Raw genomic sequence first — 13,966 nt, 5'->3', positions numbered from 1 at the left:
TGAGATGTGAGACCAAACAGTGGCTCTTTATCAGGAGTACCCACTGGGAATGCCATTCTCTGCTCTCAGGCAGAAGGTTTCTTCTGTGCACTCCTTGAGCTTTTTTAATCATTTAATAAAATTTTTTATTTCAGTTTTTTTAGTTGAGCACTTTTAGTTCCTCTGCCAAAGGCAGGTTCTCTGATCCAAGTGAGTGGGGAAAAAAATATGACTAAAAAACCTTAAGAGGCTCCAAAACTACAAGTTACTTAATCTCTGAGGGAAATTGTGTTATAAAAAAAATGGTTTTATGCTGTCAAACACCCTAAAGTCATAAGAGCAGGAGAGCCTTTCCAAAGTAGCTGCAAAGTCACAAATGTCCCACTGAAATTCAAGGGACTTGGCCTCTTTATTCCCAGAGTAAGATAGATGGGTTTAAGCAACTCTTGCATCAATCCTAGGGAAAAAAAATTGAAAAAACCTGACAACTGCACTTCCAGTGATTGCACTTTTTATTTCCTTGGAACCACGTTGGTGTATCTTTCTATAAAATTCACAGTACAAAAAAAAAGAGGCAAATTCATACTATCCAAGTGCACTACAGATGCTCTGGTCACCTACTCTACTCTGGCTGTGGGAGTTCCTAAATCATGCTTTTCTCAACTATAAGAAGCTGTAAAGTTCACTGAGAAAACAAAGCTCTGGTAAAAAGGTTCTTCAACAGGAAGAACTCCACTTGTTTCCCTTGCTCCTTTCTTAGGAACTTTCTGATGTGTTATGTACAAATTTATTACAATCTCAGCAAAAAAAAAAAAAAAGTGGTGTAACATTTCTCAGCTGCTCACCTCAGGAAGAGTTTTTCCAAATTAAATTAGCAATATTTGGTTTTTAAAAGTCTGTATCATACGGAACCTTTGCAGAGGTTCACACTTCCACGACGAGCAGGAGCTCTGAGCAAGTCTTTGATGAAATATAAAACAATTCTCCTAAACAGTTTCCAGATAATAAGAGAGCAGTTGGACTTTAGTGTTCCTTGTGGGTCCCTTTCAGCTCAGGCTATTTTATGATCCTCAGTACTTTCTGGATGACATTTAGAAGCAGTTACACCGTTCCATGTCTGCAGAACAACTTGTTTCAGTCCAATGTTGCTTCTCAGAACAGAATTTTAACAAGACTTCATTTTATTAAAAGTAGTATACCAGCATTAGTTGGTAGAACACGAGTCATTCAATCTTGAACACAACAATAACAAACACACAAAGATCTACCTAAGATTTGGCTTCACCTTTTCCTTTACCTCATCCGGAATATCATCATTATTGTGTCGGACAACCAAATTATAGGGCTCCTCCTCCTCCTCCTCTTCCACTGTCTCTTCATCTAATTTCTGCTCTTCCTCCAAATCCCACTTGGGGCATTTGTTTCCCGTGGAGGAGACAGGAGAATGTTCAGATGCATTGAAATCCTCGGGGATGCTGTCGAAGTTGGCTTCTGCCAAGCACTTGTGGCACAGTCTGTAGCGCCGTGTCCCCTGCTGCACCACGCAGCCCGTCAGCTCCGTGACCTGGCGCTTGCACTTCCTGCAGATCAGTTTGCCGGCCTGGTGGATCTGAAAGGATTGAAAATTTATAGACATTCAGCCTTCATCCGTTTATTTTAGACCGTGAAAATTGTCACAGAGAGCAACAGACAACTTTCCCAGGCATCGTTCTGGAAAAGAATGAGAAACAATTTTTATCTTAGCTTGCTTCACCTGGTCTTGTAAACATGTGGAATGTGTTATGGAGATTTGTTTACCAAAGGGTGATTTCTTAATTAGCCAATAGTGATGGTGTTTTAATTAAAGGACCAATTAGGTCCACCTGTAGCAAACTAGGGTATAAAAGCATGGGTTTCTTAATGAAGATTATTATGAACCCTCTATAAATGCATGGAGTCTATGTCAATTATTACCTGGTCTTGACCGCTTGCTTCACCTGGTCTTGTAAACATGTGGAATGTGTTATGGAGATTTGTTTACCAAAGGGTGATTTCTTAATTAGCCAATAGTGATGGTGTTTTAATTAAAGGACCAATTAGGTCCACCTGTAGCAAACTAGGGTATAAAAGCATGGGTTTCTTAATGAAGATTATTATGAACCCTCTATAAATGCATGGAGTCTATGTCAATTATTACCTGGTCTTGACCCTTTGCAGTGCCAGAAAATGTGCTGAATGGCGCTAAAAAATTAAATTTTAAATACAATTTACCACATTAAACAATGAATAATTAAATAATAATAATGAATAATTAAACAACTCAAGCTGACGCGCTGCTTTTCTGGCGTTGGGTTTGGAGATGCCTACACAGCTTCCACCAGCAAATTAATTCACACTTTCACAACGAGCAGAGTCTTTGCTGAACTATAAACCAATTCTTTAAACCCTGCTGGGTTTTCCTACCGTTTGGAAGTGGTTGCGGAGGTGCTCCAGGCGGGTGAACCTCTTCCCGCAGGCCTCGCAGGGGTAGGGCCGCTCCCCGGTGTGACACCGCAGGTGGCGCTTCAGGTCCGCCCGGCGCTTCACCGTGTGCGTGCAGAACGGGCACTTGAAACGCATCCGGGGCAGGTCACCTGGCAGGACAGGGCACACAGCAGAGCTTTCTCACTGTACTTCACCAGTTTTCAGCTTAAAATACATGACAGCTCGAGTTTTCTTTTAATTAGGAAAAATTCCCAATATTTTGATGCTTATGTATGTATTATATATATGGTGTGGGTGCAGAACGGGCACTTGAAACGCATCTGGGGCAGGTCACCTGGCAGGACAGGGCACACAGCAGAGCTTTCTTGCTGTACTTTCACCAGTTCTCAGCTTAAAATACACGACAGCTCAAGTTTTCTTAAAATAGGAAAAATCCTCAATATTTGGATGCTTATATATGTATTCTATATAATAATTATATCATGTGGGTGCAGAACAGGCACTTGACATGTATCCAGGACAGGTCACCTGGCAGGGACAGGGCACATAGCAGAGCTTTCTCACTGCACTTTCATCAGTTTTCATCTTAAATTATGTGACAGCTCGAGTTTTCTTTAAGTAGAAAAATCCCCAGTATTTGGGATATTTGGATGCTTGCATAAGTATGTATTATATTATATATAGTATATAATGATACATAGAGTACAGGCTTTGGGGGATGTGGGAAATGGATTTACAGAAAATTTTCAGTTTGAAAGAAGGTTTACAAAGTATGTATTTCTATGTAAACTTTGAGATAAGAAGTGTTGATTTGGAAATGTTATGGAATAAGACAGATACTGTTGAGAGAGAAATTGAACTAAAAATAAGTTTTTAAAAATGGTTTTATAAATAAAGGGGATATAGATCTGTTAAATATATATCTATGTATATACCCCAGCTTGCATTTTTATTCTTATTTAACATGTTAACTGACCACTTGATGGTGTTTTCCTCCTGACAACATTTTTTAGATATAAAGGTTATCATAAATATGCAGCTATTTATACATAGCCATCATATCTGACTCTTCCACCAGCTAATGGTTCATAGCTTTGACATTTATAATCTCTGTGTGATATATAAAGATGTCTTTGGAATATGGAATTATGATCTACAGATATGTTCATTTCAAAAGGAATGCATGTGGGAATAAACCTGTCAGCTTTGTTCCACCCTCTCAGGCAGGTGGTGTCAGGAGTTTGGGCTGGTTGGACCCCAAAATGCACCATCCCAGCAATGCCAGGACCTCTCATGTGAAGGACTTGGACTGGGTTGAGATTTAACACCTCTGTTATTGCCAGGTACTGGAGAAACTCAGTCTTTCAGGTCCCCAGGCCAATTACAGCCCTTCAGGCTTCATTAAACTCCACTTGGGCACAAATAATCAGGCATGTTTTGGTTGAAATTTACAGAATACCTGGGTCAGTCCCATGCCAATTCCCATGCCCTGTCTGGCTTCAAAACCTTAGTGTTAGCACTAAAATTGAGCAGATGAAATCACCTATCATTCCAGGCAGGCTTTTGGTTTTCATGCAACCATACAAATTCCTTCCAAATCACCATCTGAATTCTCCTAAATAAAACCAAACTTTTCCAAGCGGTTTCTATTGTTTACCTTCATTCCAGCTACTCATTACCCCTAAAATTGTGGGCATTGAGGTGTACAGTTCTTCTGCCTTTAACTCCATGAACTCAGGAGTTCTGGAAAGTTCTTGTTCTAGCTGAGCAACCGACCACCTCTTGGCTCCAGCCTCTGCTCCAGGATGATATCCAAAGTCATCCTGATCCACGTCGTTCTCAGCATCAAACTCTGCCTCCTCTGCTCCGTGGGAGATGTGAGCGGGGTCCGCGGCTCCGGCTCGCTCCGATTTGCTCCCTCCCAGCTCCCAGCTCTGCGACAGCCCCAGGTGCTTGCGGCGCTTCCTCGTGGAGCCCTGTTTCCTGCCTCTTTTGGACAGCTGGGTCTCTGCCCGCTGCAGGATCACCTGTGAGGACAGGTAGCTGCTGTAACTGCTCCAGGAGTTTTCATTCCCGTTGGGTTTTTCATCCGGGATGGAGTAGGAACGCCGGGGGTTGCTCTTTGCTTTCCTTCTGGAGCGATAAAGAGCCGGGCGGGCAGGGGTGGGTTCAGTGCTCTCACTCTTGGCCGAGAGGCTGAGGTAATGATCCTTTTCCTTTTCATTAATATCCAATGAGGACTTAATGAAGGTCTTGCAGACATTGAGGATATCTGTCATCTGCAGATAGCTGGCCGCTGACATTACTTCGATCACATTCTGACCCGTTAAAGACAATATCCCTGAATACACAAAGTCCAGGATGACCATGAAGGTCTCTGGAGAGAAAACCTCAAACGTGGCTATTGTTGGCTGACTTGTCTCCTTCGAGCTCTGTGAAAGGAGCATTTTGAAGTAGCCACTGCTGGCAAACAGCACATTGCGATGGGCTTTGAACACCTTGCCCTCCACCAGGATGTTGCAGTCACAGAACAAGTCCTGCTTCCGCTGCTCGTTCAGCTGCTCCAGGAGGTGAGACTGGTGGGAAGAAATCTCCATTCCAGGCGGGGAGTAAGAGGAAGGTTCGCTGTAAAGGAAAAAACATCATCATGATAATCTAAATCAATGATGCTGAATCCTAATTTAAAGAGATGAGCTCTCTTTTAAAATGCGCTATCACATTCCCAATGTATCTCCAATCTCCCCGCGGCCGCTACTCTGCATAACAAGAGAGAAGAAACTTAACTCCAAAAGAGGTGAAAAGATGTCCCAGCGGGACTACTCCGTATCCCAAAAGAAGGAAAATTATGTCGACCAAGCCATGATGGTTCTCAAATTCTGCAAGAGAACTTGGCCCTCCCGCCCTGGGCAGAGCCGCGGGTCCCCGGTGGGGACAGCCTCCGCCCCGGCGCATCGGGACCGCTCGAATGCGGCGGCAGCGCCCCGGGGTCGCCGCCCTCCCGGCCCGACTCCCCGGCATTGGCCGCGGCCGCCGTCACTCACCCGCCCGCCCGGCCGAACTGGCCGCTCGCTCCCCGGCGGTCCGGGACGCCCGACGGCGCCGGAGCCGGCCGGGGACGCGGCAGCGCCGGCACCGAGCGGCTCCGGGTGCCCGAGGCACCCGCGGCCACTGCGGAGCCCCGCGCCTTCCTCGCCTCCGTCAGCCCCGACGCCCGCCCGGTCCTTCCCATCAGCGCGAAGCAGAACGGCCACTCACCGGCGGGGTGCTGCGGGCGGCTGCCGCCGAGCCGGGGGGAGCGGGCGGTGGCTGCGGGATCCCCGGCTCCGCCTCGGGGCTCGCCGTGCCTCCAGGCGACGCGCCGCTGCTCCCGCAGCCCCGAGCCCTGCAAGCCCGAACGGGAGAGAAACAAAAGGTATTTGCTGACGTGGGCGTTGGACACGGACGCCCGAGGGCTGGGGACACAATTAAAGGGGCAACGCACCGATTGCAGCCGCAGCCCAGCGCCTGCCTCGGCCCCAGCGCCCCGCGGCCGCCGCCGCTCCCGCTTCCCACACCCACATGCTGCTCCGAGGCCGCTGCCCCGCTCACACAAGGCTTTGTTGTCGCTACCTTTGTGTGTGTGGAGGGAAGGCGCCACCTGAACGGTGAACGGCAGAGATCCGGAGCTCCGCGGTGTAGGATTAATGATATTAAGTCGATATCGCAGCATTTTTATAACGGGATTTTTGTATTCAAAGAATGAGGATAATCCCAAAGCAAAACGCTGCACGTAGGAGTGCAATACACAGATTGTCCTGTTTTCCCTTCTGGGTGGAATATGGAATCAGGATGCCTGTTAGAAGACAAGACACTTTCGAATTCGTGCCTGTTAGATGAGATTTCTTTCAGTCTTATTCCTGGAGATCATGGAATAATTTTGAGAAGGAAGCTCTGCAATCATCGGTACAGTCCCCTCCTCAGAGCAGGCTGCAAGAACCTGGCAAAGGACAGTTCCCATTTCCACAGCAAGCGACGGGTGAGATCTTCAATAGTGTTTAATTTATTCCAGCAGCTAAGCCAAGATAGGGAAGGCTCTTTCCAGCCACTCCTCCCAATTTTCCTTACAAAATCTCTTGTTCTGTGTCCTTGCTCTGTTTAAAATGCTTGATGCACCGAATAAGCCTCCTCTTTGCATTTCATGAGTTAAATAGGATGAAAGGTTACGCCTCCAGTGTAGAAAGGTTTTAAGTTAAACAGTATAGAAAATATTTAACTAAATGATATTATAAGCTTTTCTTAGTAGCTTATCAACTTATACCCATCACTCAACAGACAGTGTTGGCATGAATTTGTACCTAATGGAAAAATTCTGCAAGGCAAGGGCTGGAGGATTAGAACATCCTTTTCTTCAAAACTCAATCTTTTGGGCAGAATTGGAGATTTTTGCTTCTATTTCATTTTTGTACTTGTTGCCTCCAAGCAACAGTAACTAAAATAGAAGAAAGGTAGACATTGGCATGGTTCTGTAATGGGATAACTGACAGTGACCAGATGCTTCAGGGAAGAAATGTATATTCCATTATTTTATATCCAACAGAATGTTTTGTAGGTTTTTTTTCTCTTAAGTTATCATTGAAAAGTTGAGATAGATTCCAAAATCCTGGAAAATGGAACATTCTGCAGAGCCAGGAGTAAGGGAAGGATACCTGTAGCAGTCAGAGTCAGCCCTCTGTGAGATCTGTGGGCTTTTATTTTCAAAGCCACCCTAAATCAATCTTTTTGCTTTTTCTTTCTTATGTCAATTCTTTAGAACTGGAATAGAAAGCAAATTACAAAAGGTTGGAAAGGGAGATTCATTCTGAAGTCAGTCTTTGGGATTTTTTTTTAAGTGGGGCTACCCAACTGTTTAACCTTTAAGATAAGGACAAGTGACATTTTTTGGATAGCAAATAGGGATGTTTAGGTAATTTAATGGCAAACAAAAACAACAACAAAAAAAGGGAAATGACGTGAAAGAACTGATCAAACATCACACAAGTCATAGGTTTTTTGGGGCAGAGAGAATTCTGTAAGAAACACCTGAAAAGGAAGAGAGGGAAGTTTTTAATTCAGTATTTCAGCCTTTGAAAGGATGGGAAGATATTGTCAGAAAATAAGGATAGTTAAGAGACATTGATCAGAGGATGATGAACTTTGTCTTCACTCTTGCCTGTGGTTTTGTGAATACAAAGTAAACACAAACCAAGCAAAAATAATCACAGAATTCTTGGAAAAGACCCCCTAAGATCAAATCCAGCACTAAACCTTGTCCCTAGGAGACATAAAGATGAAAGAAATACAAGGAAATAAATAAATTCAGTGGGAACATCCCTGTGTGGTCTTTACTTTCCTCCTTGAAAGGAAATGTTCTTGTGCTGATGAGGGGCATGTGATCCTCCCAGAAATATGAAGAAGACAATCAGAGGCAATGGAAGGAGACAAAAAGAAAACAAATACTTTCATTTAGAGAAAAAAAAAAACAAAAAAACAAAAAAACAAGGAAAATATGTGAGTGTAAAATGAAGGACATGGAAAACAGAAGGCACTTAACATTTATCTTGTCTTGCAATACAAAAAGAAGGAAACAACGACCAAAATTAAGACAACAAATGTAAAAATGGCAACTTTTAAAAAAGAGAAAAACATCATTGATCTGTGGGAATCACAGCCTTGAGCTAAACCTCCAAGCTTAATATGATACTTTAAAAATGACTACAGATACCTAGTTTTACTAATGAGAATAACAACATAAAAATCCAGAAAAAAGCCCTTATTTGCCCAGCAAATCAACAATTCATCTGCCTGTGTTTAAAAAGTAAAAGTCTTCCTGTGGATAGATTGTTCCATTTGCCCATTAGAGCCACTTCAGATCTGTTCTGAAGCATCTGCTCCTCAGTATTGTTAAGATTTATGATCTCTAATTAAATTGAGTATTGATCCAAAAATCCCTTTGCTTCTAAAAACACCCCCACTATTAAGAAACACTTAATAGTCTGACCTTTGCAGTTGGCAGTTAAGATTTCAGGCCTGGAGAGAACACTTTATTTTCCCCTCCCCTTCATCCATCCCCAAAGAAACCCAGACCAATTCCAGCCACGTTTTTACCCTGGGACAGCAGGCACTGATACCTGGGATTTGTTGTCAAACTGTTTAATGGAAAGGGAAAGGGAAACATCTATGAAATTTGAGCAAAGTTACTCCATATTCTTTGAAATATTTCTCGTTTTGTGTATTTGATTTAGTCCAGGTTGCTCAGGAATATTTCTAAGCCATTTAATAATAGGCATTTTAGGAGTTTAAAAGCTCCAAGAAATTAAATGTCTGTTTTCACATCAAGTCCATTTTTGGGCTGCTGACCAAATGTCCCGTAAAATCAAGTGTAAGTCTTGTTTAAGATGTTTTCATCTGGGTAATCACGAAGATTTTTAAGTTACCCCCACCCCAAACCTAAGCCAATAAATTACAACTTTTGTAGGAACAATAAAACACCATTTCTTGTGTCCTTGGGATGCTTCCCATGAAGAGGAGGGTGCTTAATGCTTACACTGAATTTAGCATGAAGTTCTCCAGTTGTCATTTGTTGGTCACCTGCAGCCTGGAATGAAAATTCTGCACTCTCTGGTCATGATGATACAAGAAAGTTATACAATTTTTACACAACTAAAAATAAAATAGTGACTTTTTAGCTGTCCCTGGGAAAGGTTATATAGTATATATACATATGTATGTGGGATTGTTGTGTAAGAAACCTGGGGTTCAGCCAAACATGCTTACAAAGCTGTAAAAAAGAAAAAAATAGATCTAATTTTCTAAGTCTACAGCCATTGAGTTCCATGATCCCAAAAGTTGGAATAAACTCAGGTGTGTCCAAGGAAAGCAGAGCAGCAGGACCCCAGGAGCATCTCCTGCTCCTCTCCTGTTGACAGTGCTGGGTAAGAGAACCTCACCAAGCAGCAAAACCAAGCTTCATTTCTTAGAGAAGTAAAATTTCTTCACCATTACTCATCTCTGTAGCCTGTTTGTGGGTGAAATGACACAAATATGGTGTCTAGAACTTCCAGTACATCTTGGTCTCAGTGGTGCAGACTGGAAAAGGTGCACAGAATTCAATATCCTGAGCTGGAGGGGACCCACAAGGATCATCCAAATCCAACTCCTGGCCCTGCACCCCAACAATCCCATCATGTCTGGGCACTTTTGAAAAGTTTCCAAATATAAAAAAAAAGAGTATTTTAATAGTTTAGAACAGCCCAGTCTGAGATCCTAATTTTGAGACTAAAACATTTACTGCCATCAATTAATGAGCCAAATTTTTAATCAGTTTGTCTCTGATGTGTTAAGCATTTATGTGCTTATTTTCTTTTAAAGAAGTAAGTCTTGAACATTTGATCTACTAAAGACTTATCCTAATAAATTTTACAAAAATCCTTTTCCAGACAAAAGTGCCAAAACATTTTAAATGCTCTTTCTTAATTAGCTGTTGTTTTCCTTATCATAACATGAAAATTTCATAAAATTTCATGGAAGATTCTCTTCAATTCTGAACACTCAAGAGAGGTTTTCTGGTGTGGGGAATTTTATACTTTGTTTATAGCCCAGTGATATAAACCCCACCTCTCTCCAAGTGTAAAAAATGGGCAATTTACAATAATCTGCGACTTTTTAAAAGTATTCAGACCTCCTTGCAAGAGGCTTTGAGACGTGCCCCATTGCCTGCTGTAAAAATTATCCACGTAACCCTGCAGTTTCCTTGTTTATCCCTAATTTCAGGATGGATCTTTTTAACCAAACAACACATGGGGGTTCTGCTAACAAACCAGCATGGCCTCAATGACGTGTCCATAAATACATGCAAGTCTGGACCTGTTCAACCACATGTCTCTGTAGGATCAGCTGGCAGAGGGCATTTGCTCACAGTACATCCTCCCTCTTCCACAGAATTCCCAATCCTTGTCTTCCAACTACCTAATATTTGGTTTCACTTCCTTCTCCTCCGCTTCATCCTCGCTGTCATCCACTTGCTGAATGACCAAGTCGCTCGAGCCGTCCTCCACGATCTCCACATCAGACCTGTTGTCCTCCCCGTAGTGCCACCTGGAATCTTTGTCCCCATCCTGTGGGAACTCCAGAGGCGCCTCAGCCTCCAAGTCAATGCGGATGCTGTCGATGCCAGCCTCGGCCAGGCACTCGTTGCACAGTCTGTAGCGCCGGGTGCCCTCCTGCACCACCTGGCCCGTCAGCTCGGTGACGTGGCGCTTGCACTTCCTGCAGATGGGCTTGCACGCCTGGTGGATCTGGGGACACCACAAGGGATGGAGTTGTTGAGTGTACACAAATGGGGTTTTTGGGAGATGATAAAAATCAAATCGCGGCGTCGCTTCAATTTGAGAGATATCAAACACTGAACTGCACCAGCCCAGGCACGGTAATTGCCCACTGGAGCTCTCACAGGCTGCAGAGAGCAGAACCTCTGCAAGCCATCAATTACCCAGCAAATTCCTCCCCTTTCCTGCAAATTATCCCTCAGTTCGACTGCAACCAAAGCAAATTAATTTTCTATTCCCCTCTTCTTTACAGGAGTCATTAGATCAACCAGATACACTCGCACTGTGTTTAATTAGCCAGATTTACACGTTAAATAAATCATGCAGTTGCTAAAAATACTCACAGTTCGAAAATGGCTGCTGAGGTGATCCAGCCTGCTGAATCTCTTCCCACACGCCTCGCAGGGGTACGGCCGCTCGCCCGTGTGACAGCGAAGGTGACGCTTCAGGTCAGCTTTTCTCTTCACCACGTGGCTGCAGAATGGACACTTGAACCTCATCCTGGCCAGGTCATCTGTCAGCAAATAATGGGATTAAAAAAAAAAAAATTTAAATTGTGTCACGTAATGCTCTAGGAAAAGGTGTTTTATGAGAAGAATAGCACATCACTTTTATTAAAATAATATTCACTGGTTGTTCTGAGCACAAAGGTTTTGTGTTTGCCTGTAGATTACACAGGTGTGCAATAAAGGAGGAGTGGACCATTGGGTGTATTAACACAGACCTGGCAAAGCCAGCCTGGACAGAGCTTGGAACAGCCTGGGATAGTGGGAGGTGTCCCTGCCCATGGCAGGGAGTGGAGCAAAATGAGCTTTAAGGTCCTTTCCAACACAAACCATTCTGTGATTTCATGAAAATGAGCTTTAAAATATCCCAACTTACATTTGTTTTTAAATTTAATACCCCAGCTACTTCAAGAATTCAAAATTATTTCAAGGTAATGAGTTAAACTTTCCAAACATACATTTCTGGACAACACAGCTGTCTTTTTGGCAGTTGTGCTTTACTATTGAGCAAGACCTATTTTCTGAGAGCCAGAAGAGAGGATTCACAGGTGTCTCAACCCCACTCACCTTCAGCCCAGCTCCCCATGACTCCCAGGATGGAGGGCATGCTCCCGTACTGCTCCTCAGCTTTGGAGGATTTGGATTTACTGGAGGAGCGGGGTGACTCGTGCTCCTGCTGTGACACAGCCAAGCCCCTGGGCATCACCTCAGCCCCCTGGCCGAACTGGAAGCCCACATGAGGAGCTTCCACCTCCGTGTCGATGTGAACTTGCTCCTCGGGCGGCGCGGCGTGGCCGGCGGGCTCGGCAGCCCTGTCCTCCAGCTTGCTGGATTTATAGTGGGGGATGTCCGCGGGCTGCTGCAGCCCCAGGTGCCGGGATTTCTTGATGGAATCCTGCCGCTGCTCGTGTTTGGACAGCTGCTGCTGGGCATTTCTTTGAGAGCTGGGGTAATAGTTGAAATTGCTCCAAGCGTTGCCGCCCATCATACAAGTCCCAGGGTCTGGGCTCGAGTGGGAATGTGGGGGGCTGCTCTCTGCCCTCCACCCCCCGCTGTACACACAGGATCGGTCCACGCCGTTGGAACTCACATCTTTGTCTGACAGGCTGAAGTAGCGATCCTTCTCCTTCTCACTGATGTCCAGCGACGACTTGATGAAGGTTTTACACACGCTGATCACATCGGTCATCTGCAGATAGCTGGCAGCTGACATGACTTCGATCACATTCTGACCAGTGAGGGACAGTTTGCCTGAATACACAAAATCTAGGATAACTGTGAAGGTGTCAGGAGAAAAGGCCTGGAAAGTGGCTGTCGTGGACTGACTCGTCTCCTTCGAGCTCTGCGAAAGGAGCATTTTGAAGTAGCCACTGCTGGCAAACAGCACATTGCGATGGGCTTTGAACACCTTGCCCTCCACCAGGATGTTGCAGTCACAGAACAAGTCCTGCCTGCGCTGCTCATTTAGTTGCTGCAAGAGGTGAAACTGATGAGAAGAAATCTCCATCCCAGAAAAGGTGAAATGAAACGTTGTTCTAAAAAAATGAAGAAAATTATTACACTCTTGACTTCAATGTTGTGTAACTCAGCCAAAAACGTCAGACCAAATTTTACAGCTATCTTTCCAAATAATAGCATTTATTTAAATATACAAATATATTCAAACTACGATATGCTCAACCATGGATTCATTTTCCAACAGGACAAGAGGGATGACAAAGCCAAGACCGCATTATTTGGCACAGACGGGTGTGCTCCAGCCGGGAGCATCCCCATCCCCAGGATGCGGGGCAGGGTGCGGGGCTGGACCCGTGCCGCCCGCTGGAGCTGCGCAGCCTTCAGGCAGCTCCGGGAAGACGAGGAGCCAAGAGCAGCTGCGGCTGCCACCGCGGCCGTGCCTCGAACCGGCGATTCCGCCTCGAACCGCTGGAAAGGACCTTAGCGCTCCGCCCGGGCTCCGGCCCCGCCGCCACCGAAGGCTCCGGGAGCGAGGCTCGGCGGCAGCGCCCCGGCCCCCCCGGCATTGGCCGCGGCCGCCGTCACTCACCCGCTCGGCCGGTCCCCGGCAGCCCGGGACGCCCGACGGCGCCGGAGCCGCCCGGTCCCGCTCCCGCTTCGGGACCGCAGCGCCCGCCAGCCCCGGCCGGCTGCGCGCTGCCCTCCGCCCGCACGGACCGCCCCGGACCGGGCGTGCCGCCCGCAGCCGCCCGCGGGAACGGAGCCGCGGCTGCCGCTCCGCCAGAGCCCCCCGGGTCCCCGCCCGCTCTCGGGCGCCCGTGGTTACACCGGCCGGTCCCGCTCCCGTCCCGCCGCCCCCTTTTGCCTCCGCCGGCAGCGCCCCCACATGCTGCCCGGGAGGGGATGGCGTGCCCTAGATGCCTCCTTTTCACACCTTTATCTATAGCCGGGGCCTCGATGACCCAAATCCTTCTCCTTTCTCTTGCAGCATCCTCCAAAGGAGATGTGACATCTTCTTTTCTCTGTTGGTATCTGTTATCTTCTGAAGAAAGCATGGCTGAAAGCGAAACCTGAACCTCTCACCTTCTCTCCCTCGAAGTTTAGTATCTTTCTCCTTCCTCTTCTTACCACCAGGGTCTTTTCTGTGATTTTGACGCCCCAGTTATTTTTCATAAATATTTATTTTCCCATGGAAACCGTTCTTCCTTAAACGAGCCC

General features: G+C 45.7%; 2 protein-coding genes across 2 annotated transcripts; both read right to left on the bottom strand.

Annotated features, from left to right (window-relative positions):
- Positions 1-1,142: 1,142 nt before the first annotated feature.
- Positions 1,143-5,978, bottom strand: LOC121349993 (zinc finger and BTB domain-containing protein 8A-like). The gene is made up of 4 exons (XM_041460911.1): positions 5,698-5,978; positions 4,100-5,067; positions 2,422-2,591; positions 1,143-1,588 (listed from the first exon to the last, which is right to left on the bottom strand). The coding sequence occupies exons 2-4, from the start codon at positions 5,037-5,039 to the stop codon at positions 1,244-1,246; spliced, it is 1,455 nt and encodes a 484-aa protein (XP_041316845.1). The 5' UTR covers positions 5,040-5,067; positions 5,698-5,978; the 3' UTR covers positions 1,143-1,243.
- A 2,017-nt stretch (positions 5,979-7,995) lies between these two features.
- On the bottom strand, positions 7,996-12,820 carry ZBTB8A (zinc finger and BTB domain containing 8A). Its single transcript, XM_041460912.1, has 3 exons — positions 11,858-12,820; positions 11,129-11,298; positions 7,996-10,754 (listed from the first exon to the last, which is right to left on the bottom strand). The coding sequence occupies exons 1-3, from the start codon at positions 12,795-12,797 to the stop codon at positions 10,422-10,424; spliced, it is 1,443 nt and encodes a 480-aa protein (XP_041316846.1). The 5' UTR covers positions 12,798-12,820; the 3' UTR covers positions 7,996-10,421.
- Positions 12,821-13,966: the final 1,146 nt, after the last annotated feature.

The sequence above is a fragment of the Pyrgilauda ruficollis genome, unplaced genomic scaffold (assembly GCF_017590135.1).
Source record: "Pyrgilauda ruficollis isolate IOZ18807 unplaced genomic scaffold, ASM1759013v1 scaffold149, whole genome shotgun sequence".
Classification (NCBI taxonomy): domain Eukaryota; kingdom Metazoa; phylum Chordata; class Aves; order Passeriformes; family Passeridae; genus Pyrgilauda; species Pyrgilauda ruficollis.
The sequence above is the reverse complement of the archived record's forward strand: the minus strand, read 5'-3'. Positions and strand labels throughout refer to the sequence as shown.

What these genes read in the sequence shown, in the direction of transcription:
- ZBTB8A (XM_041460912.1), bottom strand. Translation starts at nt 12,797, where the DNA reads ATGGAGATTTCTTCTCATCAGTTTCACCTCTTGCAGCAACTAAATGAG. An exon ending in CATGGGGAGCTGGGCTGAAG is followed by an intron (nt 11,299 to 11,857) that starts GTGAGTGGGGTT and finishes ATTTGCTGACAG; the next exon opens with ATGACCTGGCCAGGATGAGG. An exon ending in TCAGCAGCCATTTTCGAACT is followed by an intron (nt 10,755 to 11,128) that starts GTGAGTATTTTT and finishes TGGTGTCCCCAG; the next exon opens with ATCCACCAGGCGTGCAAGCC.
- LOC121349993 (XM_041460911.1), bottom strand. Translation starts at nt 5,039, where the DNA reads ATGGAGATTTCTTCCCACCAGTCTCACCTCCTGGAGCAGCTGAACGAG. An exon ending in AATGAGTAGCTGGAATGAAG is followed by an intron (nt 2,592 to 4,099) that starts GTAAACAATAGA and finishes CTGTCCTGCCAG; the next exon opens with GTGACCTGCCCCGGATGCGT. An exon ending in TCCGCAACCACTTCCAAACG is followed by an intron (nt 1,589 to 2,421) that starts GTAGGAAAACCC and finishes CAATCCTTTCAG; the next exon opens with ATCCACCAGGCCGGCAAACT.